This window comes from Tamandua tetradactyla, chromosome 12, assembly GCF_023851605.1.
Source record: "Tamandua tetradactyla isolate mTamTet1 chromosome 12, mTamTet1.pri, whole genome shotgun sequence".
Taxonomy (NCBI): Eukaryota; Metazoa; Chordata; class Mammalia; order Pilosa; family Myrmecophagidae; genus Tamandua; species Tamandua tetradactyla.
In genome coordinates, this window is record NC_135338.1 from 51,118,396 (window position 1) to 51,145,889 (window position 27,494).

Below are 27,494 nucleotides of genomic sequence, written 5' to 3' on the forward strand. Positions count from 1 at the left end.
TCCATGCTGTTTACTAATTTAGTCCATATAACAGCAATTTTTTAGGCTCTGTGTAAAGACACTCAGTTTAATTTTATTAACTGGCCTTCAAGCCAGATGGGAAGAACCTGAACTGGCATCCTCATTGGTTGCAAACAGGGATTTCTTTTGCTGTTTATGAGGATGTCAAATGTAAGTTACCAAGAGCAACTCAAAATGTGATTATGTACAAGAAATAATTATGTGTTTAGCAGTCTGGTGAGAAGAGAAAAACAAACTTTTACTTTCTTTAGAAGGCACTGTGGAACACACTAATTACAAGTGGTGGGACCTTGATAGTAAACAAACCTTCATGCTGTTCTGTCAACATTCTGCGATTAAAGGAGAAACTTGTACTGGCGGAAAACAAATTCAAGATAAAAAAGAAAACCAAATCATCATAGATAAAGCTGTGGCAAACATGCCAAGGATGGTTTTCTGCAATAACAAGGTCTTTTAATTGAATTGTCCATCTGTTGTGGGGAAAAGAGCCAGAGAAGTCCTCTATAGGTCTGCTATCCAGCAAATATGCCAAGTCCACTAATTCAGGACATTGTTTGAACAAATGTAGTAGCTTGGGTTTTCCAGCAGGAGTGGGGTAAAGCACAGGGTAGTCTCAGTCCTTTCATTGATCTTAAGAGCAAAGAATGTAACTCCCATTCCTGGGGAACCTTCACAAGTAACCTTGCCCCAGAATGCAGTCACTCTCGGAACACTTATCACCTTCGCTCAAAAGGCTAAGGCTGAGTGTTTGCCTGTGTTGCCCTTTTAAATGTCTTGTTTCTACCAGAAGCCTACTCAGTATGCTCCAGTTTTTATTAGGAACAAATATTGATTTTCCATGTATTTATACATCAAAGACATTTTTCCTTTGGTGTTCATAGAAAGGGAGATTGGAATGTCATGGTTTCTGTCTCTCCCAATAATTCAGGGAAAATAAATAAGAAATTAATTATGAAAAGACTTTATATTATTTATGGCAATGTTCTGGTGAATTCAGGGCGTGGTTGGAGATAGATCTGGCCAAAGGCCCTACTCTGGCCTCATTAAATGATTTTAACTGTTTCCCACAGCTAACAGTTTGTGAAAGAAACAAACCATAAGTGCTAGAAACCTTGGCAACCCTGGGGAGCATTAGGGCAACATCTGAGAAATTTCCAACTTGGCTAATAATGGATATCTAACCACCAAATTTCTAATGAGACACAATCTAAACATAAGTATGAGTTAAGCTTACCACTGTAGCCTATGAAGGAAAAAGGAAATAAGGAGAATGTGAAAGAAAAAAAAGAAAAGCATGGTGTTGATCTCATGTAGCCACTAGATAACTTGCTTCAGCAGCTAAGATCAGTGAAAAAGTCCCTTTGGTATGCCTTTAGCCAATGTGCTTGAAAAAATCATTAAGCCATACAGATGAGAGGAGGGTACAAATATTCTTGAAAACTGCAACTCTGTACATGAATCTAAAGCAGTTCCATAAACCCCGTTTCCATGCAGTGAACACCCACTGAGACTGCTAAGAGAAACCCCAAGAGCTAAAAATGTTACCACAGGGACATTAACAAAGTGCTCCCCTCATCAAAGCACTCCATATTCATTAATTCAGTTTATCTTCCATAAGGAAGGAAAGAATTGTCAGACTGCTGGGCTACCGAGGCCATCCATCCATCACCCATCCACCCATCTACCACCTACTCACTCACTCCCCACCCAACTCCATCCATCCATCGATCACAACATCATGCGGTGCCTACTGTGATGCCAGTCCAGTGCCAGACTCCGGGGATCCTAGAGACAAATCAGACAAATGTATGCTCTTGAGGAGCTCCCCACCCAGAGGAGGAGACCCGAAGGGATCATTACAGTGCAGCAGAAGCACTGTCCTGAGACAGGCGAGCCAAGCAGCAATCAGAGAGGAGTGGGATGGGGTCCCCAGATCTCCCTGACTAGAACTCAGGATGCCGTGAGTTCTACCACAGTGCTCTTCTAGACTCCAGTTCCAATATCCTCTAACGCTGAACCAAGAATACAAAGGAGGCTGATCAAGTTGACCTTGTAACACTAACTACAACTTATGGCAAATCTGTTATTAAGTATCTACTCCAAGAATACCCAGTAAAAGTGGTAAAGCCAGAGGTGGAGTAGAGAATGTATGATTCCAAGGCCTGGACTTTCTACCATATTAGTCTGCTGCCTTTGTTAGCCACTTTTCCTTGAAGTCCTCTTCAGTCCTGATTACCATGGATGTGGGATTAGTGTTTTATTGAGAAAAAATATTTACAAACACATTACTCAGGAATCTCCTGCCACTTACACATATAGGGTGACCCAAATTCTGGTTTGCCCAGGATTTTCCTTTCTGGTTTTAGCACTGAAATTCCCACATCCCTGAAAACTTCTTTCTTAGTCCCCAACAAACTGGCATGGTTGGATACCCTATACACACAAAACATGAACACATTCAAACATAAACCCAAGCTAGAAGGGAAACATACAAAAATGAAATGACCTCCTGTAGCCTTTACCACATTGAAGGCAAACACAAATATCTCTTCCTATGGAGGAGCCCAAGGCCCTGCTCTGAGAAAGCTGCCTGCTACACACTCTGGGTCAATTCACCAAAACATGTTCAAAACTATTTCGGACTAGCTTTTTCCCACAGTATATGAGAGCCTGCAAAAGCAGCAACTCAGATCTGAGGGTCAGTGCCCTGCTTTGGCATCTTCAGAAAGCTTTGCAAACAGGGTTTTGTTTTTCTTCAATATAATTTTGTCCAGACAAACGCACCGGTTCAGCTGCTTGAGCTAAGATTACGAGTGTATGAACAGCCACAAATCTCAATAATGAGATGCAGGCCCACAATTAGGATGTCTTCAAATATCACCTTTCTGTATCTACTATAGAGAATGTTTCCTGAATTCTGACTCCAGGCATAATCAGAATTAATTGCCACATGATGTACCTGTAACCCCTGTCCCCTTTTGAGTTACATTGTTTTCTTTTTAAAGAAAAATACAAAATAATAGTATAAACAAATGGCAAAGGGAAGATTGAATACATAGTAGGAAAAGCACTTCTCATAAAAGTGGTTTTAAAGTATTCATTTACATTTAAAAAGTGATATAAATTATTCTTATTTGCTTGTAACCTTTCCCTTAAAGATTTTTGTTAAGACTACAATGCACTAAAATAGTCCTGGTTAATATGCACTTGAAAGAAAATAATTTCACTTCTTTAGAAAAAATACTCTACCTTTAACACAAATACTAATTTAGGTTAACCTTCCTCCAAATAATCAGTTAAGTTAGTGGAATTTTCTTTCTTTTCATTCCCATCTGAACTAATATTTTAAAAAGCTCTTTGAAATAAAACCTAAGCAAAAAAAAAAAAAAAAAAAAGGAGCAAAAAAGAATCAAGGCCAATGGAACATCTGTTACATAACATGGAGTTAGACTTCTGGCGACTGAAGGCAGACCACCACAATGGCTGTTTTTAGACAGCCAGTTAGATATGCTGATTTAAGAAAAGTGAAACAGATGTAATGACCACTTTCTTAGGCATCCATGTGTGGGTTTTACAAACTAGGACTGGAGAATTTAAAACTCCACATCATTTGAAATGGAAATGCTTTCCACACTCCAAGCTGAAGAACACTAACAAAAGCTTATTAGTGCAGAGACAAAAGATCCGTTTGCAGATGTCAACTGGTACTTTCTGTCATTAACCAGACTGGGACTGGCAAAGTGAAGAAACTCTCCGTGAGCCTGCTAGGAAATGGAAAGAAATGAGACTGAAGAGTTTCAGACTAACTGAAACCACATGATAATGATTTCATGAAAAACACAATCACATATACCATGAAATCTGTAAGCAACTCTGGTTCTATGAAAGGAATTATAACAAAAGTTATTACAGAAATTGAGAGGTCTTTATGAATGTTTTCGTAGAAGTAATTAAGTTTCTAACACAATTCCAAGAAACCAGTGTACTTCAGATATGTTTAAGGTGAGAGAATTAATACCAATTCGAGACTTCACATCATGGCTATACTTTCAGCAATGATTTCATTCTAATGATTTATTGTAACTGTAATAGGAATAAAATCAGGGCTGTGTGGTATAGTAGGTACAAGAAAAATTGGCTTAGAATCAGGAGACCTGGATTCTATCCCGACTTTGATATTTATGTGACTCTGGTAACACCTTTAACTCCTGTCCCTCTGTCTATTTCCTGCAATGGACATTACTTGTCCTGTCTACTTCATGGGTCTGGAGTGGGGATCAAACTAAATAAGGGATGGGAAAGAGCACTATAACACTCCAGGGTTTTATAATTACAAGGCATTCTCCTAATCTTGTGAAAGGCATAATACTGGAGACACCCACAAGGTATTATGGAGTATGGCAGGGGTGGAGAGGCCTGGGGCTTAGTGGATTGACTGTTCTGCCACAGGATATCAGAGACTGCCCCCTAAAATCTGGTTTGTTTGTTTGTTTTTTCATTCCTTAATATAAAAATCCACAACTTGACATGTTAAAAAAAAAAAAAAAGAAAGAAACTAGAAGAAAATGATCCCTTTTCTGGTGATGGCAAATGTCTTTAACAAAGGAATCATCACTCTAGACATATAAAGTATCTATCTCCTCACAGCTGAAGTCACTTTATTAGGAACGAATACAATGTGCCCAAATGGATCAACAGTTAAGAATGCATCATGGCAACAAGTGATGCAGCAAGTTTAAATACTGTCTGTTCAGTGCTCAAGATGAAAGACTCACAGGGGTAAAACATTGTTTACATAATCTTTATAAATATCTCTTCTTTTTATACTTATCATACTTAGGTGTCATTATGTACAGTCGAGTGAAAAGATGAACTCCCACTCACCTTTGAAATGCAAGAAGTGCCTTTCTCTGCAGGACCTCCTGCATCCCTCGCAAGGAAGCTAAGAAAAAGGTACAATTAGTCAGTGGCACGGGAGATCAGGGAGCTTTTGACAAATATGAAATCCATCACAGAATTATACATTCACCTAGATTTTAACCAATAATCACTGGTACCTATGTGCCCAGCCCTGCACCAGGTACTATAGAAGACAGAAAAGGAAGCCCAGTCCTAGCCCGGAGGCACTGCACTCAATGGACATAACTGGGGAGCAACGATTGCCAAGGGGAGAATGTGAGTCGGATGGTCACTCCTGGCACTCCCAGGCATATGAAAGCTACTTCCAAAAGACCAGCTGGCAACTCCAAGAGGAATGTGTCTGTGTTCCCAAGCACAGGCATGTAACGCATGGGTCAAGACTGGCTCTATGGGGATGGTAGAGATGGGATTCAAGCGCTGCAGGGGTTGGATCAGATAACCCCAGACTTTCTTCTAGCACTCAGAAGCTGAGTTTAGGCCAAGGGCACTGGCTTGATGCCATGAAAAAGTCAGTTCAATTCACACCAGGCAAGGGCCAGGATCTTTAATGCCTTGATGTGAATGTAAAGGATGATCAGGCAAGCCCAGCACTGGTGTTGGAAAATCAGTTCAAAAGTATGAGGCCATCTTGCTGTGAGCCAACAGCTTTCCCTGTGTACAGTATGTGAGAAAAGGCTCCCTCAAAGCCTGTCACAGGAAGTAAAATATAACTCATGGGGGTGGCAGAAAAGTCCCAGAGGACCTGTTTATGGTTGGAACCAGAGGAGGCCCTTATCTAATAATTCCGATGCAGCAGCTCTCAACCTGACTTCAGACTGAGAGTAGTGCAAGGCTGCCCTGGAGGCCGGATGTGGCTCCATGCATCCCTCCCACTCTCCAACTAACTAAAAACAATAGGGACTGAGCTAGTGGGAGCCTTTGGAATGAGTGCAAGGCCCAGACCCAAAATTCAGAGCTAATTAGTGATAGAGAACATACTAAGAATTTATATGGGTAAATACACAGCATTAAATTCAAACTTCATTGAAAGACTACTTTTATTTGAAGCACTGTGCTGGGTAATTCTAACATACCATGTGTAAGTGGAAAATTAGCAAAAAATAATCATTGCTAAGTAACTGATATGTAAAACTTCCCCAGGGTCTTTGATATTTTAGGGCAGAACAAGGATAGCAAAACTATAAAGAAAAAAAAAGGAAGTGTGTAAAGAATATACAAGTTAGGACAGCAGTTTCTCTTAATGGGGAGAGAGGGTGTATGATTGAGAGGGGGGCATGGTGGGTCCCCCAAGGTAGTTTGGCAACATCCTATCTCCTGAGCCAGGTTTGTGGTTACAAAGGTGATTTTCCATCCACTAATTCATTATGTAATATTTTTGTTTTTGAATTTTTTATGCTTGTGTTATATTTAACAATATAATGTTAAAAGAATAGTAGTAAAAGTTCAGAAAAAACAATGTGTTGATTTATATTGTCCACAAAAATATCACTGAAAACTTCCTTAAGTACGAATTAAGTATATAATTAATATTGCTTTTTTAACAAGATGCCCATCAACCAAAACTTTAAGTAAGAACAAAAGTATATATCGCTGTATCCAAAGAACCATTGCAATCTGGTGAGCTGCTGCACTGCACATGTACATATCTGTGAATTAGAATGTGCAAATGAAGGAGCAGTCTCTGACCAGCCAAGAGAAGCTTCCTGGAAGAGGCTGGCCCTGGACTCTTCTATGACCCTGTGCTTAAGACACAGCCTCCCTTCACATAAGGGCAGCCCAGCCAAGGTCTCATCCCAGATGCACTGCGCCTGCCAGATATGTGCCAGCACAATGCCCTATGAACGGGACCCGGGAGCCCCGACATGGGGCCTTCCTCCCTTCCTTCTCATTTTCCCATGCGTCCAAGCAAAGAGGACAGCAGCACCAAGGGCACCACATGACAGCACGACAGAGTGACACATTTATGCACCCTCCTGAGCCAGAAGGGCATAGTGGGGATCCAAGATGTGAGTTAGGTAGCTCAGCAGCTCCCAGTGAGTGGGCCATGTCTCACCGTCAGTGGCCTGCAGACTGTACGTGAGCCCCAGAGCTAAGTAGCCTTTGGCCTTGAACTCTGATGTTTTCTCTCCCACATCCACAACGGTTTTGGCAAACTTTTCAGCCTCTTCCAACTGAAAAATAAGACAAGTTAAAAACAACAGCAACCTGCAGACCTTCTCACATGAGTTCCCATAAGCGATGGCTGCCAAAAATGGATTTCTGATGAGTCACTTTCTAAATATCTCCCAAATCTTCCAATTCTACACTGGTGATTTTGTTTTCTTTACAGAGCCTCTCCACAGTACTTGGGATTCCTACCTTGCTATTTTCTTTTAAGTTTTTCTTATTGCTTATTTGCCTTCTTTTCCAAAAGCATATTCCTGATTGGTAGGTTTGATCTTTTTTATCTTTATTTTTATATGCCAAATAGCCAGAAGTTGAATTATATACATTTAATTCTTAAAATACTTAGAGTGTTTTGTGCTTGCGTCTTTTCCTTTCTTTTCTTTTTTAATGGCAAGAAATAATTCATTTAGGCTTGGATTTTCTTCCCCACAAGCTGTTAAAAATTTTAAAACCCAATCTATTTTTTTAACAATACACAACACATGGCTCTCACACTAACAGATTCCAATGAGACAATGCAAACTACACCCACAAAAGACCTTTTGCACCATTCATTACAGGCAAAAATGGTAAGATTTGTTCCTTCAAAGTAGGACAAATGTTGATGTTAAATGTATCTGGGTGACAGTACATGAGGGTTCATTATATGCCTTACTTTAATGGGTGTTTGGAAATCTTAATAATAAAAATGTAAAAAACATATATACAGAGAAGATTTGCGTTTCCTTGGTCCTTGGTGTGGGTGGGTCTCTGGGTCTAACAGCCTGTCTTTCTGCAGCTGATGAATCCCTATCATTTTCTCTTTGGGTCTTGACATGAGAGAGGTGGGCAGCCCTGCTTGAGACACCTGCCCAGTGGCAGGGGCACCACCCCCACTCACCCAGTGAAGGGAGCTCATGCACAGCTTGGCGGCGAGAAGGGGGATGGTGGCATCATCAGGCTTCAGACGGATACATTCTTTCAACACCTTCACAGCACGAGCAGACTTGGCAAGAGAAAATTATTTCTGTGAAAGTCAGAATTGCTGATAGAACAAAACACTAAAGCCTTCCAGAGGGCTTTTGGTAAGGATGCCCTCTTCATGAGGTTTTCCAACTTTGCATCCAAGCAGACAGATCCTAGGAATGGCCATAACCAGAACTGGGGCTCCTAAGTGACAGATGCGTAAACTGTGGCGACAACAAGCGGAAATGCTTCCCTGCCACTGCTAATATAGTTTCACACTTGAGTAGCCATGGTAAAAATAAGGAAAAAATAATAAAGACAGTAGAGACTCATGTTGTCATAAAAAAATAAAATATCCAATTGAAAATATACCATACAAAATGTCTGATTCCATTTAGCCCAAGTTATATCGCAGACCGAACCATTCACTAAATGGACCAAATTAACAAGAATAGCAACCACTACCTTTATTGAATGTGTCCTACCTGTAGGTGCTATTCTAAGTACCCTGTGCATGCCACCTCATTTATCTGACAGCAGTTGTGTGAAGCAGGTACTGTTAATATTCTCTTTTCCTGAAGAGGAAACTGAGGTACAGAGCAATGTCCCCTGGGTCACACAGCTGTGAGGGGGCAGGGCCAGGTTTCCACCCTAGCAGCTTTTACCAATATCATATCATGTCTAACATACTGCTAATGATAACCAAAAGATATTCCCCTCCAGGAGTAAGCTCACACTCTCAAATGAGTCACATGGTGAGGTGACAATTTGAAAAAGGCAAACTTAAGAAAATTTTTTTTTCAATGACATGTCCATGTTGGCCCCTAAATAATTCCGTTTGATTGTCCCTTTAGAAACAATCTATTTGATGGGACAGTGTCAAACAGCTGGTTTAGACTTCCCCAATATATTCTGCCCCACGAATTTCAATGGCATTAGCCGCCGATGGAGAGAGTTGCACATGATAAAGGGTGACTTACTTTTCCAGCAGCCATCAGTGACAGGGCAAACTGGTACCAGAGGTGGAACTCCTCAAAGGCAAACTTCATGGCTCTTTCTAAGCACTGGTTTGGAAAGAACATACACAGGCATCTAAGAACTACCAGCATCATAAATGGAGAAGTATGAGTTTGTGTCTGCTCACGCTAAAGAAAGTCCTATAAAATCTGGTTCCTCTGTATGCTTAAAATACAATCTGCCACCAAACCCCTCTTGAGAAGTCCCAACTAGGTGTGATGTGCCATGCCATAGGCCAGTACAATTCAGATCTTCAGCAGCTTTTCATGTAGGACAGGGAAAGAAAGAGGCAGGTGGACAAACAATATTCAAATACGTGGCCAAAGTTCCAAGTGCTCTAGGAGAGGGAAACAAAGTGCTGTGGGAAAGTGATCACAGGAATCAGGAAAGGCGCCCTGGAAGGGTGGAATTCGAACTGAGCCTTGATTAATGAGAAGAAAAAAACATAGCTGTTGTATGGAAACAGGATTCCAGGAAGGGAGGTGGTATGAACACAGGCATGAAGGTACAAAACAGTGTGCTCTGACTTAGCAAAGGCCAAGCCGAGGGCAGACGGGCAGGAATGGGAAGGACTAGGCTGGAGAGGAGGCGCAGGCTGGCACCAAGTCACAAGCATCTGAAATGTCACCTTCTATTCAAAGCACACCCGAGCTTTGGTTCTCCCTCCTCTGAGTTTCTAAAGTACCGTCCACCACAACTATCCCTAAATGTGACTGTCCTTACCCTCCCTGCCCTCCTCTGTACCACTCCGTGGAACTATCCAGGGCAGGGATCATGACTTCTTTTTCTTTGTCTCCTAAATGCTGCACATGGCGGGTAATCTACAGATACTAAGCCTGGTCTTTGCTCTCAGTCAATGAGAAGCCTCTCATTTCCGCACAGAGAATGACATGATCGAATCAGAGCTTTTAGAAGGTCATGGGTGGGGTATGTGAGGTTGTTGGGGAGAGGTATAAATGGGCCAGGAAAAAGGCAGATAAAGCATTCAGGGGCTTCATAGCCCTGCAACCATAAAGCAGTAATGGAAACTCAAGGGAAAAAAATCAAGAAATGTGTCTGCGTTAGAATCAGCCTTGTTCGTCCTTCAAGGAAGAGCTGGGTAGCTGGTGAGGAGCAGGGGTTGAAGAAAGTCCCCAAAGTCTCCAGCTTACCCACCTGGGAGCAAACCCATGGCAAAGAAGATCTCTGTGTACCTGTGAGGGGAGAGAAAGAAAAGGAAAGATGGGGGGAGGGGGGAGAAAGGTACTATTAATGAGTTTGGTTGGAATGTGGTGAGGTTGAGGTGTTGTGCCATGATTTATAGGAGATAGAGACAACCTTGAACTTCAATGGAAAGATCTAGACAAAAGATAAATATATGAAGAGAGTTGAAGTCATTAGAAGAGATGAGATCACTCCAGGAGAATATTCACAGAATAGAGGAGGCAGCTGGGCAGAATCTTTGGAAACATCTCTATTTAAGGGGAAGGGAGCTAGAGAAAAAGAAGGAGAAAAAACTGAAAAGGGAGAGCTGGGGTGGGGAGAGTGTGCAGCAGTGTCGAGACAGAGAAAGGGACAAAAAGCCAGAGAATCTACAATCAGGTGAGCAAGCTCTGTGAGTGCAGTTTGGGGGCAGGTGGATGAGGACATCAAGCCATGGTGGCCAGATGAGTAAAGAAAAGATGAAGCCAAGTAATGAAGGAAAGGACAGCAAGAAGCAAACACCTGGGCTTGGATCTGTTTACCCAATTTTTCATGGGGGAAACTTGAGCATATCTCTAACATGAGAAGAAGAAACTGGGAGAGAAAAACTGGGGATAAATTAGGTCCCAGCAGACCAGAGAGAGCCAGGTCCCTGGACAAATGGGCCCCTGAGGCAGGCCTCACCTGAGGAGGTAGGTTCCTTAAGAGGAAGAGGAGAGAACCCTTATGTGGTTGTCCTGCCCAGCTACTGTTTGCTCTGTGAAGATGGACTGATCTGTTTGCTGGGGGAAAGGAAAAGAATGGGGCTAGGAATTTAACCTCACCCTTAAAGGGGTGGACTGTTCACTTCAAATGAATTTAAAGACTGTGAAGTGGTGATGTGGATGGGCAGCAGTGCCTACAGCACTGGCCTGTCATTTTCCTCTCAGTATGTGCCTGGGCCCAAGAGCCGAGAATGACAGACGGAATTCTCCAGATTGATGGACGGGAAAAAGGGAGAGGTAGGGGTCTGGGGGCTGGGAGACAAGGGAATAATAGAGAGGAGGTCACGATAAAGGTAAAGTGAGGTGGTAGGAGAAGAGGGGAGAAATTCCAGAATTTATAATGTAATAGTTACAGAGAAGGTCACAGTAAATATTACACTAGCTGGTTGACCATGAAAACCTGTCCTCATAAAAATATGTGGAAAAGTGAACTAAAGGGCTTTTAATAAACACCCTCTATATGCCCAGTGATGGTACAGTTGGGTATTCAAAGTTCCTTGGTGAGAGGATTGACTAGCCTAGCTAGTCCCTTGTATTGACTAGCCTGGCTAAGGGTTTCACTAAAAACCTTGGGTTTTTAGCAGCCTCCAGGAAAGGAAAGTTCTTTAAAAGGGAAACACCCTTGGTTAGCACACACCTGTGTCATAAACCCTGCCTCTCTCTTCTGCCCAGGACACAAACTCAGTGCTAAAGGTAGACGGCCAGGCAGTGGTAAGTGTGAGGACAAAAGCTGCCCAAAAAGAATGACTGTGTAGAAAGAGAGAAAGCACTTGGTCCGTTATGTCAAGAGGAACTGCAGCTACTGCACCACCTAGGCTCCCCACCCCCCAACCAGACTCCTTGCTGTGGGGGCAAAATAAATGCATAGTTGGTTAAACAATGATAAGGTGGTTTTGTTAATTACATCTGGAAATAGCCCTCATTAATACACACAATAACCGCAGAGCTGCGAACCGACCTAAGTGTACCTAACCCCAAAATTCTCTTAACTGCTCTACCATACAGAAGCACCAGCAAGCCATTATTCTCTCTGTAAGAAGCACAGTGAAAAGAAACAGGAAAACACACACACTCACAAACACGAAAGCAGAAAGCAGCTTATGGAGAAAATCAAGTAGGCAAGATGGGGTGTGGGGTGTGGGTGGGATGGGAGGGAATGAAGATTGGGAAGATGTGGGTGCAGATGTTATGGAGAGAAGCCAAGAAATGAAAAGCCAACAGTATTTGGAAACTGACTTAGGGGAAGGAGGAAGCCGAATGATGAAGAAGAAGAAGGAAGTACAATGACAATCACATCGGCTGAAATTAGACAAGGGAGTCAGTATTTGAATGGAAGGTGGTACATAATCAAAATGAGGTTTGGTCTAACAGTCCTACTCAACTAATTCATTGCAATATAACCACTACGTACTGAAATAAATACACAGAAACATTCAAATGTTTAAATGCTTTTTCTATCTCTTTTTGGTAAAAGAAATGATAAATATCAACTGTTTCCCTGATAAACAAAAGGAGCTCAGCAACTGAAACAGTCTGTTCTGCATCAAAAAAGCTAATGCTATAAATAAGTGTGCATCCTTATTTTCTTTTATGCCAAAGGCTAACATACTCATTATACTCCATGAAAAAACATTTACTGGAAGCCTAATTGGTATAGAGCTCCAATCCAGGTGCTATAGGAAAATGCCAAAGGAAGACAGCTCCAGCCCTCATAAAGGGTAGAATCACAGAATCTAGGAGGGAACTTGAGAAGCATCTAATTGAAGGCCCCAGAGGAAAGGACACTTGTCATTTTGCTCAAAACAATCCTGACTTTTGAGGGGTTGGGGAGCACCTCCTATAGAAAGGAAGCAGTCTCTCAGCTTCCCAGTAACAAAGCCTAAGCATGAAGGAGGAAGCACAGGACCTAACCATTAGTTCCTGCCAGGGCCTTGAATCTGTCCCTACGCAGATTCTGTGAGGCAGCAGAGGGGCCGCTGGATGTTAGTCCCCAGGTCTGGGTAGGGGTTGGGAGGGGGACCACAGGTGTAGAGAGTATGAACTCCCAAGCTGGGGTAGGGGCCTTGCTTGATGGATTTCTGCCCAACTCAATTTTTCAGCCTCTTGTGGCTCCTGTGAGTTAAGCAGTGCTCATCAATCAATTGCTCTTCTGCTTGAGCTAACAAGTCAGGTTCGGTTATCTACAACCAAGACCCTGAAGGTACAGTCAAGCAAATACTTGGGGTCCCTCTTATAATAAGCCCTACCCCCAGTACTCAACAAGTAGTTGTGGAACTTCTGCCTGAGAATCTCGCAGAATTGAGAGATTCACCACCTGAACAGTACTTGGAAATAAAGAATACAGATGTCACCACAGATTAGGTATGCAAATCTGGACAAACTAGTTAACGTCTGTATACTCAGATTCCTCAGTTGTAAGATGGGACTATGACAGTAATTAATGTACTGAGTTATCAGGAAGATTAAATTAGTTAATACATATAAACACTAGGAACGGTTCCTGAGATCTATGCTAACTTTTTAATTTTATTATTCAGCTTTTTATTACTTATTAGTTTTTTTTATTTTAACCTACTTATATTAAGAAAGAACATATAACAAATTACATGATACCTATCACTTCATCAAAACTCAATTTATGAAAACTTAGATTTACAATGCATTGTTTCAGAAATTATTCTTCATTACCAAATGTTTCTTCACTTTAAAAAAGAATTTAGGGCGGGCCACTGTGGCTCAGCAGGCAGGAATGCTTGCCTGAGATGCCAGAGGACCCAGGTTCGATTCCCGGTGCCTGCCCATGTTAAAAAAAAAAAAAAAAAATTTAACCTGAGACCCTTAAGAATAGTTTAAAAATCATGCACAACTTTATGGAGCTGAAGTAGAATACAAATTTATTATTTATTTTTTTAACAAACTTTTTGATAGCATGATGTATCCAGGAACTATTCTAATTGCTTTCCAAGTATTGCCTCACTGGTCATCTCAAGAACCCTACCAGGTACAAGGCGGGTACTATTAACAACCTCATTTACAGATGAAGAAACGGAAGCACGGAGATGTTAAGTGACAACTCAAGTGAGCTGGTGGCAGGGCCAGGATTTGAACACAGTCTGGTTCCAGGGTCTGAGCTCTTAACCACATCGCTCTATTTAATTATAGACAAGCCACTCAGACTTATCAGGCCCACTCAGCCCGCAAAAAGCAAAGAATAGCTGAATTAAGAGACTCCTAAAAATGCCACTTGTTCCTTGATGGGACCCCTGCTCTCAAGCCTCTTTGGGATCCTAAGGCTATTAAGGTCCAATGTGCAAGACTTTTCAAGAAACTTGACTAACACCAGCACCATGGGAGCCTATGATGCAATGCCTCAGTTCACCTCAATTTGGAAAGGATTAATGTGGGTCTTGAGTTTCTGTTACACTGCAGCGTCTTTCACAGTCCCCTCCCAGTGTAGGCCTCCTTCCCCTAATCACAACCACCCACATCCTGTATTAAGCCACAGAAGTGTCACGAAGAGAGATAAGAAATGCAAGTCAACAATTACAAATCAGCCCTTCACCCACTTCGGCGGTGTTTGAGTTCTGGAGTCACAGCCAATGATGCTGTCTTCCTATGGGCTCTTGGCAACTTGTGCTGTACGGTGACGATTCCCTGGCTCCAAAAAAGTGCCTAGACAGATCCACATGCTCCCCAAATCTTGGTGCCCAACATACTACTTGGATCTATAAAACGTCCTCCCTTATGTTCTGGTAAACATCAAGATTATATAAATCGGGGATGCTAGGGTAGTTCAGTGGTAGAATCCTTGCCTACTCAGGTTTGATTCCAGGCCCATAAACTTCTCAAGGGGAAAAAAAAATTCAACAAATGGTGCTGCAATAACAGGATACATGGAAAAAGAATGAAATGTGACCCCAACCACACAGCATATGAAAAAAAAAAAAGACTGAATGATTTCTAAATGTTGTGTTAATTTTTTTTAATTAATAATAATAAAAAAAAGATTATATAAATCCCCAAGCACCTCACGTCAACTAACCCTCAAACATATAAGCAATGCACCCACTGAACATATAAAGGAGCTTGGGATATCACTGGGGACATTTGCCATCCATAATCCCTGCCCCTTAGAGTGTTTGCGCATTCCAATTGTTTGACTATCCTTTTTAAGATTCCACAATGATACCTGTATGTTACAGAGTAAAAATTTCTAGTTTAATGGAATGGGTAGGTTGGGAATGGAATATGTGTTCACAATAAATAAATAAAAAGTACATTCACATTGTAATGATTGTACAAGTGAAAAGCAGTACTGATGAAAATGGATTTTTAAGAAGATGGCAGGTGTTCTGTTCTTGGGGGGAACATATAAAGCACCGCTTCAATCACCCAGGCCTAGCATGGCTGGTGCTTGGAAGGAAAGCTCAGGGACAAGCACAGAGCAGTCACCTGGTAAAGGCATTGGTTCTAGGGCCAGACTGCCTTGGCTTACTCCAAGCTCCTTATTCACTGGCCATAGGATTGTCATACGGGTTAAATGAAGTAATACATATAAAATGCTTAGAAGAGTTCTGGCAGAGAGTGACTATTATAAATGTGTTAGCTGTTGATATTGCTTTTGTGAAATAAGAAGCAGCAGATCCTGCAGGGCTCAATCTGGAGAGGATAAAAGGGAGCGTGAGGGCCCCTAAGAGCAAAGGGAGAACAGAAAGGTGCTTTTGAGTGAAAAGGGGGAGGTAAGAGCCAGATTCTGGCCTTTCTTCATTTTTGGTATCAGTGGAGACATGGCAGTGTAGGCCCAGGGCCTGGTGGTGTAGGGTCCGATCCAGACCTGCAGATCCCCCGAGTCACCCACACAAAGCAGCAGGTGTCATCTTCACATCACCTCTCTCACAAGAAAAGACATGGGTTTGGCTGCAGTGTAGTTTCTACCAGTAAAAAGAGCCCACTGTTGCAATCACGCTACTATCACCTCTCTAAGGCCCAGATAACATTAATGCCATAGGTATTTGGTAGAGCATACTTAGACTCTAATTGGCATCCTAATCATTTGGATGTTAGTCAAACATTCACTTGTAAAAATGTTGCTTCTTTTCGGTAGCAAGAGTTTGTGCCTTTCCAGCCTCTTATTTTGGCTTTTCATAAATCAGCCATCTTTCAGGGGGCTCCAGGAATGGGAAGTTCTTCTGGCACAAGAAAGGGATTTAGCAACTACCTTCCTAGTACACAAAGCCCAATTACACAAACTGGGGGTGTGGCAGTGACAGCTGTTCAGTACCACCAGCAAGGAAAAGCAAGGCTATTTTTGGAATTCAAAAGCGAAATTCAGCATTCGAAAAACCATGGGGGGGGGGGGGGGGCTGGGAAAAAAAATAATCAAATACTCCTCAAATGCAGCCTGGAGCCTAAATCTAAAATTCATCACTATTAAAACAGAGCAACAATATAATGAATTCTCTTCATTTATTCACCTTTGTGGACAGGTAGGCCATATCCTAAAATTTCTCATAACACAATTCTTTCAATTGATCACAGAGACTGTCTTTTCTATATCATGTACACTTAACAAGTCAGTTAATAGACACAATTCCTTGCAGTTGTGTAACTTTTTTTTTTAATTTAACATGGTATATGGACAATTTTTTTGCTTCTTTATTTATAACAATGAAAAACCACCCAAGCAACTTAGACATTTTGGATTATTATCTTTGACCCATAGAATGACATAATTGTAGAATGAGTTGAGAACTCCGCAAAGATCTAGTCCCATCTTTATTTGGAAAAATGTGGAAACTAAACCCAGAGAGAAGACAGGCCCCTCACAATGTCATACAGTGGCAGACGTGAGATCAGAACCCAGGTTCATGACACTTGTTCACAGCTTTTATTTCTAAATAACTGAAATGGATTTAGACACTACAGGAGTCTGGGTCTAGGAAAGGCATTAAAAGGCACCTTTATGGGACTCTCAGCTACAAAGAAGAGGTCCCCCTGAGCTTTGAGAGAATATAGATAATATCATATTTTTCTCCCTTTACATTGGAAGTAAAATAGAGCAACCCCTGTCCCACATTTCTCTTCTTGCTTTAAAAGACCCAAACTGCACCAAGTAGAGTCTCAAAGATTTACTGTTCTCTGGCAAATGTTTAAATGAAAGGCACAACCCACCACTGCCCCTGGCCATGATGGGAGTTGGAGAGAGATGGGTTGCTCTTTAAGGTCCTAGATTTCATTATAGAATTTGAACACTGGATGCTATCCTCCAGCATACTCTCATCTCAACTCTGTGAAGCAACCTGGCCAAGAATGCATAGTGAGTGAAAGGTCTCCAGGGTCCACCTCAAACATGACCCCATCTATTGTTTTGTTAATGTAGCTATTCTTTGTGATTCTTGCAAAATGAATGATTAAATTCAAGAAATGGACATTCCATTCCTCTACCCTATTCCCCCCATTCTAAACTGCCTCTCATCTTCTGCTCTTTGTTTTAAATCTATCAGCCTGGTGTGAGCCTGGTGTGAGGAATTGTACTGCTTATTCTTATTGTATCTTGAATTTCATCAATAAAAACATGGGGATTTGTTTTCTCTCTTGTTATAGAAGTACCTATATAAAATATCCTTATTTTGCTTCTTGGTCCTCAAACCTAAAGTACTTACTATCTGGTCCTTTATGGAAAAAGTTTGCCAACCCCTAGACTAAAAGAATGGGAAGATCTTTAAGCTGGGGGAAAGGAGACAATGTGACAACTGTATTCAAATATTTGATGGGCTGTTATTGAGGCAAGACTGGATTTATATTCTTGATCCAAAGAGAAAAAGGTAATAGGTGGAAGTTACGGGGTGGGGAGGGGGAACAGATTTTAGTTGAAACCTTTCTAATATCCAGAGAGGAAAGGAATGGAAACAGCATGTATTACAAGAGCTATGCTGGATATTTTACACCCACCATCTTGCTGAGCTTCATAATAATCTGAAATAGAAGCTCAGAGAGGTTAAGAACCTTCCCCAAGGTACACAGCTGTAAAAGGTTAGAGCCAGAATTTGAACCCAGATCTGCCTGACTCCAAAGCTGAGTTCATTCAGTACACGATGGATACCTCTCTACTGAGAGTCAAGGATCATCGGCCAGGGCTGTTACAAAGAGGATTTTTATATTAGAAAGGAGATTATTGAAATCACCAATAATAATAGCAGCATGCACTGTTTCTTTAATTCTTACAATAACCCCCAGAGGTAGGTACTAATAATATCTATATTCCACAGAGAGAGTTTTAAAGAGGTAAAGGAATCTGCTCAAATTCACACTTGGCATGTAAAGTAGCAGAACTGAGTGAAATCTGAACTCAGGTCTGATGTCAGAACACCAGGTATATACTTACATACTTTGTTTCTCTGAACTAAATCCTTCTAAGGGTTTAAACCACTCCTGTTTCTACCAGGAGTATTTGCATTTCCATTGAAGAAGGCAAAGCTCACTCAAAAGAATACTTCCATGACAGTAGAAATGTAGCCACCAATGGCTGAGATCCTTTGGGACAGTCATCATGCAAAAATGTACCCAGTAGGACACCCCCACTGAGCTGACCCAAAAAGCTGGGCCAAAGCTGGGATCTGCGCAGCTGCTCTGCCCTGAGCTGGGCTTGTTTCTTCCTCTGCTGCCTATTTCCCAGCAACAACCTTTTACCTTTGGGCCTTCTAGGGGAGATATACTCACTGCACTTCCAGAGACAATTAACCTCAAAAACCAAAGAAAAGGACGATGATGATAGTGTACTTTGGCTTTGAAGCATTAGGTTAATCAGCAAGTATTTATTAAGCAACTAGCACAGGCCAAATTCTCTGCTGTAATTTCTCAAAAGTCTATGGCTTCAAAAGTCTAGGGACCCTGGCACGAAGCTCTAGGTAGTTTCTGCAGTACGAGTCGGGTTGCATGTAGCACTCAACTCTAATGCAAGTTAACAAATGGCAGATTTTTATGCAGACTTAGATAGATGTGTAAGTGTCTTACCCAATGCTCCTTGATTAAAAATATGGAACTATTAAACTTTTCCACCTGGGAACCCCCTGATACTCTCTCAAATATTAGGGATTCCCAAGTTAATAGGCCAAGCTTTTGATCTTGAGGCTTGCTCTTATAAAACTTGTGCTGTAGCGGAAAAGCTAAGCCTACCTACAATTAAGCCTAAGAGTTACTTCCAGAAAACCTCTTTTGTTGCTCAGATATGTACTCTCTCTCTTTAAGCCTGTGAGGAAAATCATTACCTTCCCCTAGACATGGGATATGACATCCAGGGGTGAAAGGCTCCCTAAAAATGTGGGACATGAACCCCAGGGATGAGCCTTGCCCTGGCACCATGGGATTGACAATGCCTTCCTGACCAAAAAGGGTAAAAGAAATGTAACAAAATTAGGTATCAGTGGCTAGGAGAGTTCAAATAGAGCCAAGAAACTATTCTGGAGGCAACTCTTATGGAAGGTTCAGCAAGATATTGCTAATGCCATGGTATGCCAAGCTCCAGCTACCATTCCCGTTAACCTTAAACAACACCTAGGGCTCTATCTGAGATTCTACAGAAGTTTCAGGTACTGTTTACTTTCCAGAAATCTATAATGATCTGATGGTTCCTAAGCCAGATAAGTCCTGAAATCCAGAGGTGGTAGTCTCTTCAAGTACATCAACCATTCCACCCTCCTACATCATATTGTCAACACACCCCTTTTCAACATGAAAACGTTAGAATGGGCATAGGCCAAATATCCCTAAAGATTGGGAAGAGGATCAAAGGAGACGGAAGAGTTATAACAGAGAAGATAAGATTTAACAAATGAGTATGACAGCTGAATCATTACATTGATATTTCTTTTTAGTCTCCAGTGTCTTGGAGCACCTAGAAGTAAAAACCTGAAATTGTGGAACTGTAGCCCACATCAAACTTTGAAATCTGTTTTATAGCTACTTGTTAAAATGTACTTTGAAACTTATTGCTTTTGTGTATATATGTTATATTTCACAATAAAAATAAGTTGTTTTTTTTTTTCAGAAAGGGCCCCATAATAGTCTGCAAAATGGAGCCATTAATAGCCAAATTGAAGAAACAAACCTCCTTAGCAGCTTGGGTTCATTCTGAAAAACAGAGGAAGCAATGCTTGTTACTTTACTTTTAATAGCTTAGGTTGTCATGACAACTAGTGCTGCTGTTTAAATTGAAAGGAAAAAAAAAAAAGAAGTGCTCCTTCCTACACAAGCCTTTCAGCAGGGCTCACAATTAGTCTTTAAAAAACATGAAAATCCACAGCACTGAAGATATGGTAAACATCGTGCTTACATTTAAGCCTGTGAGAATAAGGATGTGGTATACCTTTGGTCTGTATTTCCTTGATACAATACCCCATGCCCAGTATCTCGCTGAAGAGAAAAAAGGCATTATGTGAGAACACACAACGGCAGTCAATCTTGCGATGGGAGAAGGGCCTTCCATCTTGAATACACACAACAGAAGAGAGACAGAGAGTTTTCCTGCGAAAGAGCGGCTCCACTATTCCCAAGCATGGTTCTGTGAAGGCTGGTCAGCTGCTGCTGCACAGCACAACCACTGCCCAGAGGGGCAGCATCAGGAGGAGAGATGACAGACCAAAGTCCCCAGCACAGTCCCTCAACCCCTTTCTCTTTTCGGTGCCTGAGTACCTATAAGCCTGTGTCAGCAAAAGAGAGGAAGGAGAGGAAGGAAAAAAACACGTTGTGTCCTAATGTGGAGATGTTGATGCAGGATGGGGACAAGAGAAGGGAGGAAAATACAAGGACAGGGTGAGGAGGTCAGACCTCTCTTCTCTCACAACAGCCTCCTGGTTGTGAATGCCTCTACTCGTGAAATGTTTCATCCAGTCTAAGAGAAGGACTGGGCAGAGCTGCCGAGACAATGAGGACCTACTCAGAGGACCAGCTGAAGGGTGACACGGCTGGATCACACCGGTGGGGGGTACAGCAAAACTGTACCGAGGCACTGTGGTGCTGACAATCTGATCCCATGGCTTCTTCCCAACCTCTTCCCTTACCAGGCTCCTGTGTGAGGGAGCCCCCATTTCTTGTCCCTTGTACCTCTATGATCTGGATGATGAGGGGGTGTCTCCCTTCTCTCAGATTACTCAGTTCTTATCAGGACTTGAAGATCTCATTCAAGTATCGGCTGTTCAGAATCTCTTCACTGGCACCCAAGCCTGCAAGCTCTGCGGCTGGCCTGCACAGTTCATTTTGGCCGTGGGCATGCCTTGCACTATCTTCTTTACTATGGTTCGTGAACTATTAAGTCTCTGTGGTTAGTTATTTTTTCCATGTGTTTCTATTTGGTCTCCCTAAATAGATTATGAATTTCTTAAAGGCGAAAGTCCTTTTATACATACTTTGTTTCTTCTCCAATATGTCGCAACACAAGCCGTAGCAGCACACAGCTGACACTGAACAGGCTCCATATGAATGGGGTTCTGGTCTGAGCACTTTACATGGATTAATTACTAACATGCTCACAATTATGTGAGAATATTTTACAGACCCCCACTTTACAGAGGAAGCAACTGAGGCATAGGAGGATGACTTGCCAGGATCACACAATTGTGAAACAGCCAATCCAGAGTTTCTCAGCTCTAGAACCTGTGCCCCAGGATATTCCAGGCTACATTTTTGGATGGAGAGGGCAGAGACAGAATAATTTATGGGACAGAATAAAACATGTATGATATTACCCCATTCCTGAAAAATTATATAAATGTGTGTGTGTGTATTTATGGAGCGATACATGAAAAGATGGCCACCTAAATGCCAACGGTTATTAACTTAGGGGAGTGGATTCTAGGTGACTTTTATTTCCTTTTTAATATTTGTATATATTGCTCAATTCTTCAAGGAATATGCAAGGCTGTTATATATGGCAGAAAGATAAACAATGAAGTCGATGTCATCATGAGAGGAAAAAGAAACAAAACCAAATGAAAGGAGAGAAAAAATACAGCTGGGGTGGGCGGAGGTGGACAAAAAAGAACTACCCAATGTTTTGCTTTTGTTTTTGTTTGGGTGCATGGCCCAGGAATCAAACTCAGGTCTCCGGCATGCAAGGTGAGCATTCTACCACTGAACCACCCGTGCAACCCACCCAATCTTGAGTAGACGGTGTCAGACCCATTCCTGTGCTTTGGAAAGATTACTCAGATGACATGCAGGAGATGAAGGGGTGAAGGAAAATAAAGTGAATGATAAGAATAAAAATAATCACTAATATTTTTAGGGAACAAAGAAGGGGATATACAGAGTTTACAATCCAGTTAACCGAGGGTGGTAGGTTGAAGTTGTATGTACTCCAGAAAAGATCCTGTTCTTTTAATCCATTCCTGTGGGTGCAGACCCATTCTGGGTGGGACCTTTTGATTAGGCTGTTTCAATTGAGATGGAATCCACCCCATTCAAGGTGGATCTTAATCCTCCTATTGGAGTCTTTTATAAGAGAATAAAACACATACAGAAGCTAAGAGATGAAATTAAGAGAATATTGCAGAGAAGAGCATCACAGAAGCCGAGAGAAAGCCACCGAAGCCAGAAGCTAGGAGCAATGAAACTGGGAGAGAAGGAACGGTAGAGACTGTCATGTGCCTTGTGGTCTGACAGAGGAGCCCAAGCTCACCGGTAGCCAGTCTTCAGAGAAAGTACTGACATGATGATACCTTAATTTGGACATTTTTCACAGCCTAAGAATTTATAAGCTTATAAGTTAATAAAAGCCAACATATTTCTGGTATACTGCATTTCATCAGCTTTAGCAAACCAAAACACTCATTAAAGTCCTGAGAAAAGGGCAGAGGTAAAAATGACAAAAAAGGCCACATGGATTTCAGAAAACCCCAGATATGAGGGAAACTGGTGTGGTGAGGGACCAAAGGAGAGAGGGCCCTGCCTTAGCAAAGGATCCAGACTTCAGTAACCCAGCTAGCTGAAGACAGAACAGGCTGCCCTGAGCTTTCATTTTTCTTGTATGGTACCTCTCATTTGTTAGCAGATCCAAGAGAGCACAATCATCAGATGTTTGGAGGGGGAAGTTCCAGCCACATAACAAAGTAGAAAGAACAAAAAAGGCTGAAGCCAAGATTTCAATTCCTTTATTTACTGGATCAGAGCCTGTGTGGACTCCCCCCCAGAGTCAGGACTATGTTCAGCTTGAGGGTAGGAGGCGGCAGATATATGTGCTGAAGAAATTAATGTCTTCCATTTTATATATTTTGACATTTATTTACATTTTTTCATAAATGAAACACAGATAAAGGGTTCTCAAGGATCTACAGTGATAAAATTCCTCTTTCTTCTACCCTTCTACCTCTCCTACCCTTCGAACACTTTCAAGGTAACCTCTGGCACTGCTTCTACCATTTCAAATGTGAGGAGAAATTCTGAACTGCAAAGGCTCAGAGAGCCAAGCAGACTGTCTGCACACCGTGGGCATCAGGTCATCACCACAAGATGGAAGCTACATCTGATATCAGGATGAAAGGCATCTGCGTGAAAACTAGGTCTGATTGTGTCATGCTAGGGGAGGCACATGCCAGGGAGCTGCCGGTTCATGGAGGAATGCTGCTAAAGTGACAGCCATCCCCCTACAGTCATTCATGGAATGCCAAGAAGCCCTTGGGCAGGGGCCATCTAAGTTGTTAACCAAGCCAGCCACCTCGACCCCTTCACACCTGTTTTGGGTATAGGCAAATTTGAAGCTGGGGAAAGGCTACATTGCTCCATGATGGGATGAAACTAGACATTCAAATCATACCCAGCCTTGGACCCAGAAAGATGTTAAGAGGGTTGTCTGAAGGGAAAAAGTTTACCTTAAAAGAACCTATCTGTGAGATGATATAAGGGCCCACCCTGTAAACTGGTTGGCACTGTCCCCATGGATTGGCTCCAAGGTAGCTGTGATCTAAGCTGGTCAACAAGAGAGGGTCCAGGACATCAGGTACCCACGAGAGGACTCAAATCATTCAGTGCAGAGAGATAGGGGCCAAATCCAAAAGGCTGGACAGACTTCCACAGGGTGTGCCAAGCATGATAGGGGCATCTGGACACACTGCTTTATCTAGCCGGATTGTGAGGGGCTTTTTTTTTGAAGGCTGAGTAACTACTGCCCTGTATAGTCACCAAACCAAAGACTAAAAAAAGATCCAAGCCATGCAGCTCATCTGTTCTCCAAGGCTCCTGCCTAATGTGGTGAAGCACTGACAGGCTAGAGGGTGAGTCGAGCACTTATCTGATTTCAGCCAATCTGTTACTGTATTTCATTCCCTGTCCTCATGCCCAGAGGCTGTTGCAATGTGTATAAAATTAGAAAGAGAAAGATAAATAACATGGAAAAGTTCATTTTAACAAAATAGGTCGTTGTTCTCTTTCTTTCTTTCTTTTTTATTTAGCTAAAGAAAGGGAAAATGATCTTGTTACTTTTTTAGCCTTTATCATGATGGGATTTGGTATTCTGGGCAGCATGTTAATAATGTACAACCACAGCCCAAGACGAGCCAGGTTCTTTTGAAACCTGTAAACCAGTCCAGCTTCTGTCCTAAATGTTCTCAGAAGCTGAGAAGTGAGAAGATAGCAGGTGGATATATACAGCTCCTTGCATATTGTCCCTTTGCAACAAGTGAAAACACTTGAAATGTAGACAGTGCTTACTTTACATTAAACATTCTATACCACCAGCTAACCTGAGGATTCACTGTGCCTGAAATTGCCAGTTCACCTGAGTTAAGCACTGATACTTTAAATGAAACCTTTTTATAGGGAAATTAATATAACAGACCAGACATTTCTGGTTATGATGGAAATCATTCTGAAGAAGAAACTGTTTGAGAAATGCTTGTCTGCTTCTAAGCAGAAACTTGCAGCCTCATGGATATTTGGACCTACTAGCAGTGACAGTCAGCCAGTCAATTCTGCCACTTGATCGTTTAGTCCAAACCCCATTTTACAGAGGAGGAAACCAAAGTTAAATGTCTGGCCTAAGGTCATGTGGATGCTGGTAGGGCTGGGAACAGATCCCAAACTCTACCCATACCGCCTCCGCCACCCACCGCCTCAAAGGCCACCAGCCTCAATGGCTATACCTCTGACAGCATCTCATACTGGCCTCTTCTTCCCAGAGCAATGGTCAGCAAATCATAGACCACAGATGCGCTCTGCAAACTGATAAGGCGGTCGCTCTTGTGCTCAGGTATCCTGCTCAGCACAGCATCCCGATTGGCCTGAAAACAACATGGAAGAGAAAGGCAGATGGTGAGCCAGCCCATGCACATAGCCACCATGTGTGATATAGAAGGCACACACTCCCTCCTGCTCCTAACATTTTGCCCAGCGACTGGAGATGAAGGCAGGAGAGGGTAAGGGCTTATCACACCAGGTCACTTCTTCAGGCTGCCCAGAGCACCGCTACACACAATGTGTGGTATCATCCAAACACTGATGCCTGGTAAGTGTGATCTCAGGCACTTGTACTTGCCAATGGGCATGGAGAGGAAGCTTTGAGGGGCTATGCAGAGCAGGGTGTCATCCCCTAGGCTCGGATTCACAGACAGCTTTGTTGCAAAGACAGCTGAGCTCTGGGGCAGCAGAGGTGGGCATGAAGGGAGGCCCTGCTGCATCTTGCTTGTGGATCCTGCTTCTGCTCCATATTAAAGAGCAGGAGAAAATTCCCAGCCCCACATTCCCCATCACCGAATAGTGTCGTCAAATTCCATCAGCCATACAGAGAGGTTTAATACTTTTCCTTTATCACCAGGGCAAAACTTAAATCCTTATATGACACCTTCATTGGAACAAACCACAAAGACTAATTCAATCTTGTTTAGGGAAATAGAAAACAGATGCATAAAAGAAAGCAAAAGGCAAGCAGATTTTCATTTTATAAAACAGTACCATATAGAACTCAAGAGAACACTTTGCCAGTTTCACATCTCTACTGCTTAGCACAGAAATGTACCAAGTAAATTCAAGCTTATTAATCTCATCTATCTAGAAATCAAATGTTCTTTACAGCAACCTGTTTTCTCAATCTGAGAAATTTAATTTCTCAGATTCCTGCAAACATATCACATGTATTAAAGACTCAACAGTTTGGTGCATTTTCTTTTTTCCTTTGTAGGGAGTTCAAAATCAATAAAGTTAGATTTCCCCTGACTTTCTCCCTGCTAATTAGTGGAAGTCTCTAGATCCATTCATCCCTAGGAGCACAGAAAGGGTAACTTTGTTTTTCTGTGAAAGTGGTACATGAGGTACCAGGGTCACTTGTCCAGAAGGCTGATGCTTATCTTCCTGCCTGACATTTGGGGAGGCTATACGCCTTCCTTCTTACTAATGAGGCAAAATGCTTTCTTTTTTGTGTGTGAGTCCAAGGCATTTACTTCTAGCCACCCATCAGTACTTACTCACTTTAAAACTCCTTGCTCTTAAATGTCAAAGACAAATAAGAATATATAAGACAGGCCATTTCCTACAAAGTGAGTCATCTCTTATGGAAACAAACCTGCTCTTGAAGACTTCATTCTAAGTTTTTCTTGTTAGGATGGCCTTTGGAGCCCAATAAAAGAAGCTCTGAGGGGAATAGGGAGTGCTCTAAGTGGTCTCTCTTTTTTAATTTGCTAAAATGTTTCATACTAAGACACATGCCTGGAAGAGAATAAACTAGAGTAATTCTACTATTTATGAGAGATCTTTAAATTATACCAAATGTGTTATCTATTAATTTTTAGGGAAAGTCTATCAGCGTCTTTTCTGAAAGTCTACACGGTATAATACAGACTCTTAAACAGATCCCCAAATAATAAATAACCCAGAATTTGTCTCAATGGTTCTTCTGTAAATATAACTCTGATAATCCCTTCTGCCTAGGGAAAACTAATTTGATTTGCAGTGAGAAAGCAGTATAATGCCATACGATTTCTTGTGGTTGGAAAGACGGTGGACAAATGTATGTTTCCAAATTAAAGTCAGAATTAACAAAGAAAACAATTTTCTCAGACACCAAAAAAAAAAAAAGGCACTTTTCATTTTGGTTGTGCAACTGAGCAAAGTCATTTTTTATGCAAAAAAAGCAAAAAATCACTAAGTGGAAGGACGTGAAAAAGGGCTTGCAAAGACAACTTTATTTAGATTTCTACCTATACACTGGGATAATTTATAAGCGGAACATAATAATTTTGGTTAGAAACCTAATATTTCATATTTACTAAGGATATCATTGGATTTCACCATCCCCTAAAGAGATTTTCTGGAAATTAAACACCACAGAGCTAAATCTTATTGTCTCAAAGGGATCTCAACGTTGAGCAATATTAGTTTCTATCATTTCAATTAAGAACAGGAGAATGAGAGACATCACTCCCAAGACATCTACACCTAGAACAAGTGTTTTAGAGATGTGGCCATGTTTCCTGAATTACACACTGGAATACATAA

At 41.8% G+C, this 27,494-nt stretch overlaps 1 protein-coding gene across 4 annotated transcripts in view; it reads right to left on the bottom strand.

Annotated features, from left to right (window-relative positions):
- Positions 1-27,494, bottom strand: part of TTC7B (tetratricopeptide repeat domain 7B) — a 315,415-nt gene that overhangs the window by 115,876 nt on the left and 172,045 nt on the right. For all 4 annotated transcript variants that reach the window (XM_077123321.1, XM_077123320.1, XM_077123319.1 and 1 more), the window contains exons 9-13: positions 25,148-25,285; positions 9,033-9,116; positions 7,988-8,092; positions 6,995-7,112; positions 4,906-4,963 (exon numbers count right to left, since the gene is read on the bottom strand). In XM_077123321.1, coding sequence (XP_076979436.1) covers positions 4,906-4,963; positions 6,995-7,112; positions 7,988-8,092; positions 9,033-9,116; positions 25,148-25,285 — 503 coding nt within the window. The remainder of the gene's footprint in view (positions 1-4,905; positions 4,964-6,994; positions 7,113-7,987; positions 8,093-9,032; positions 9,117-25,147; positions 25,286-27,494) is intronic.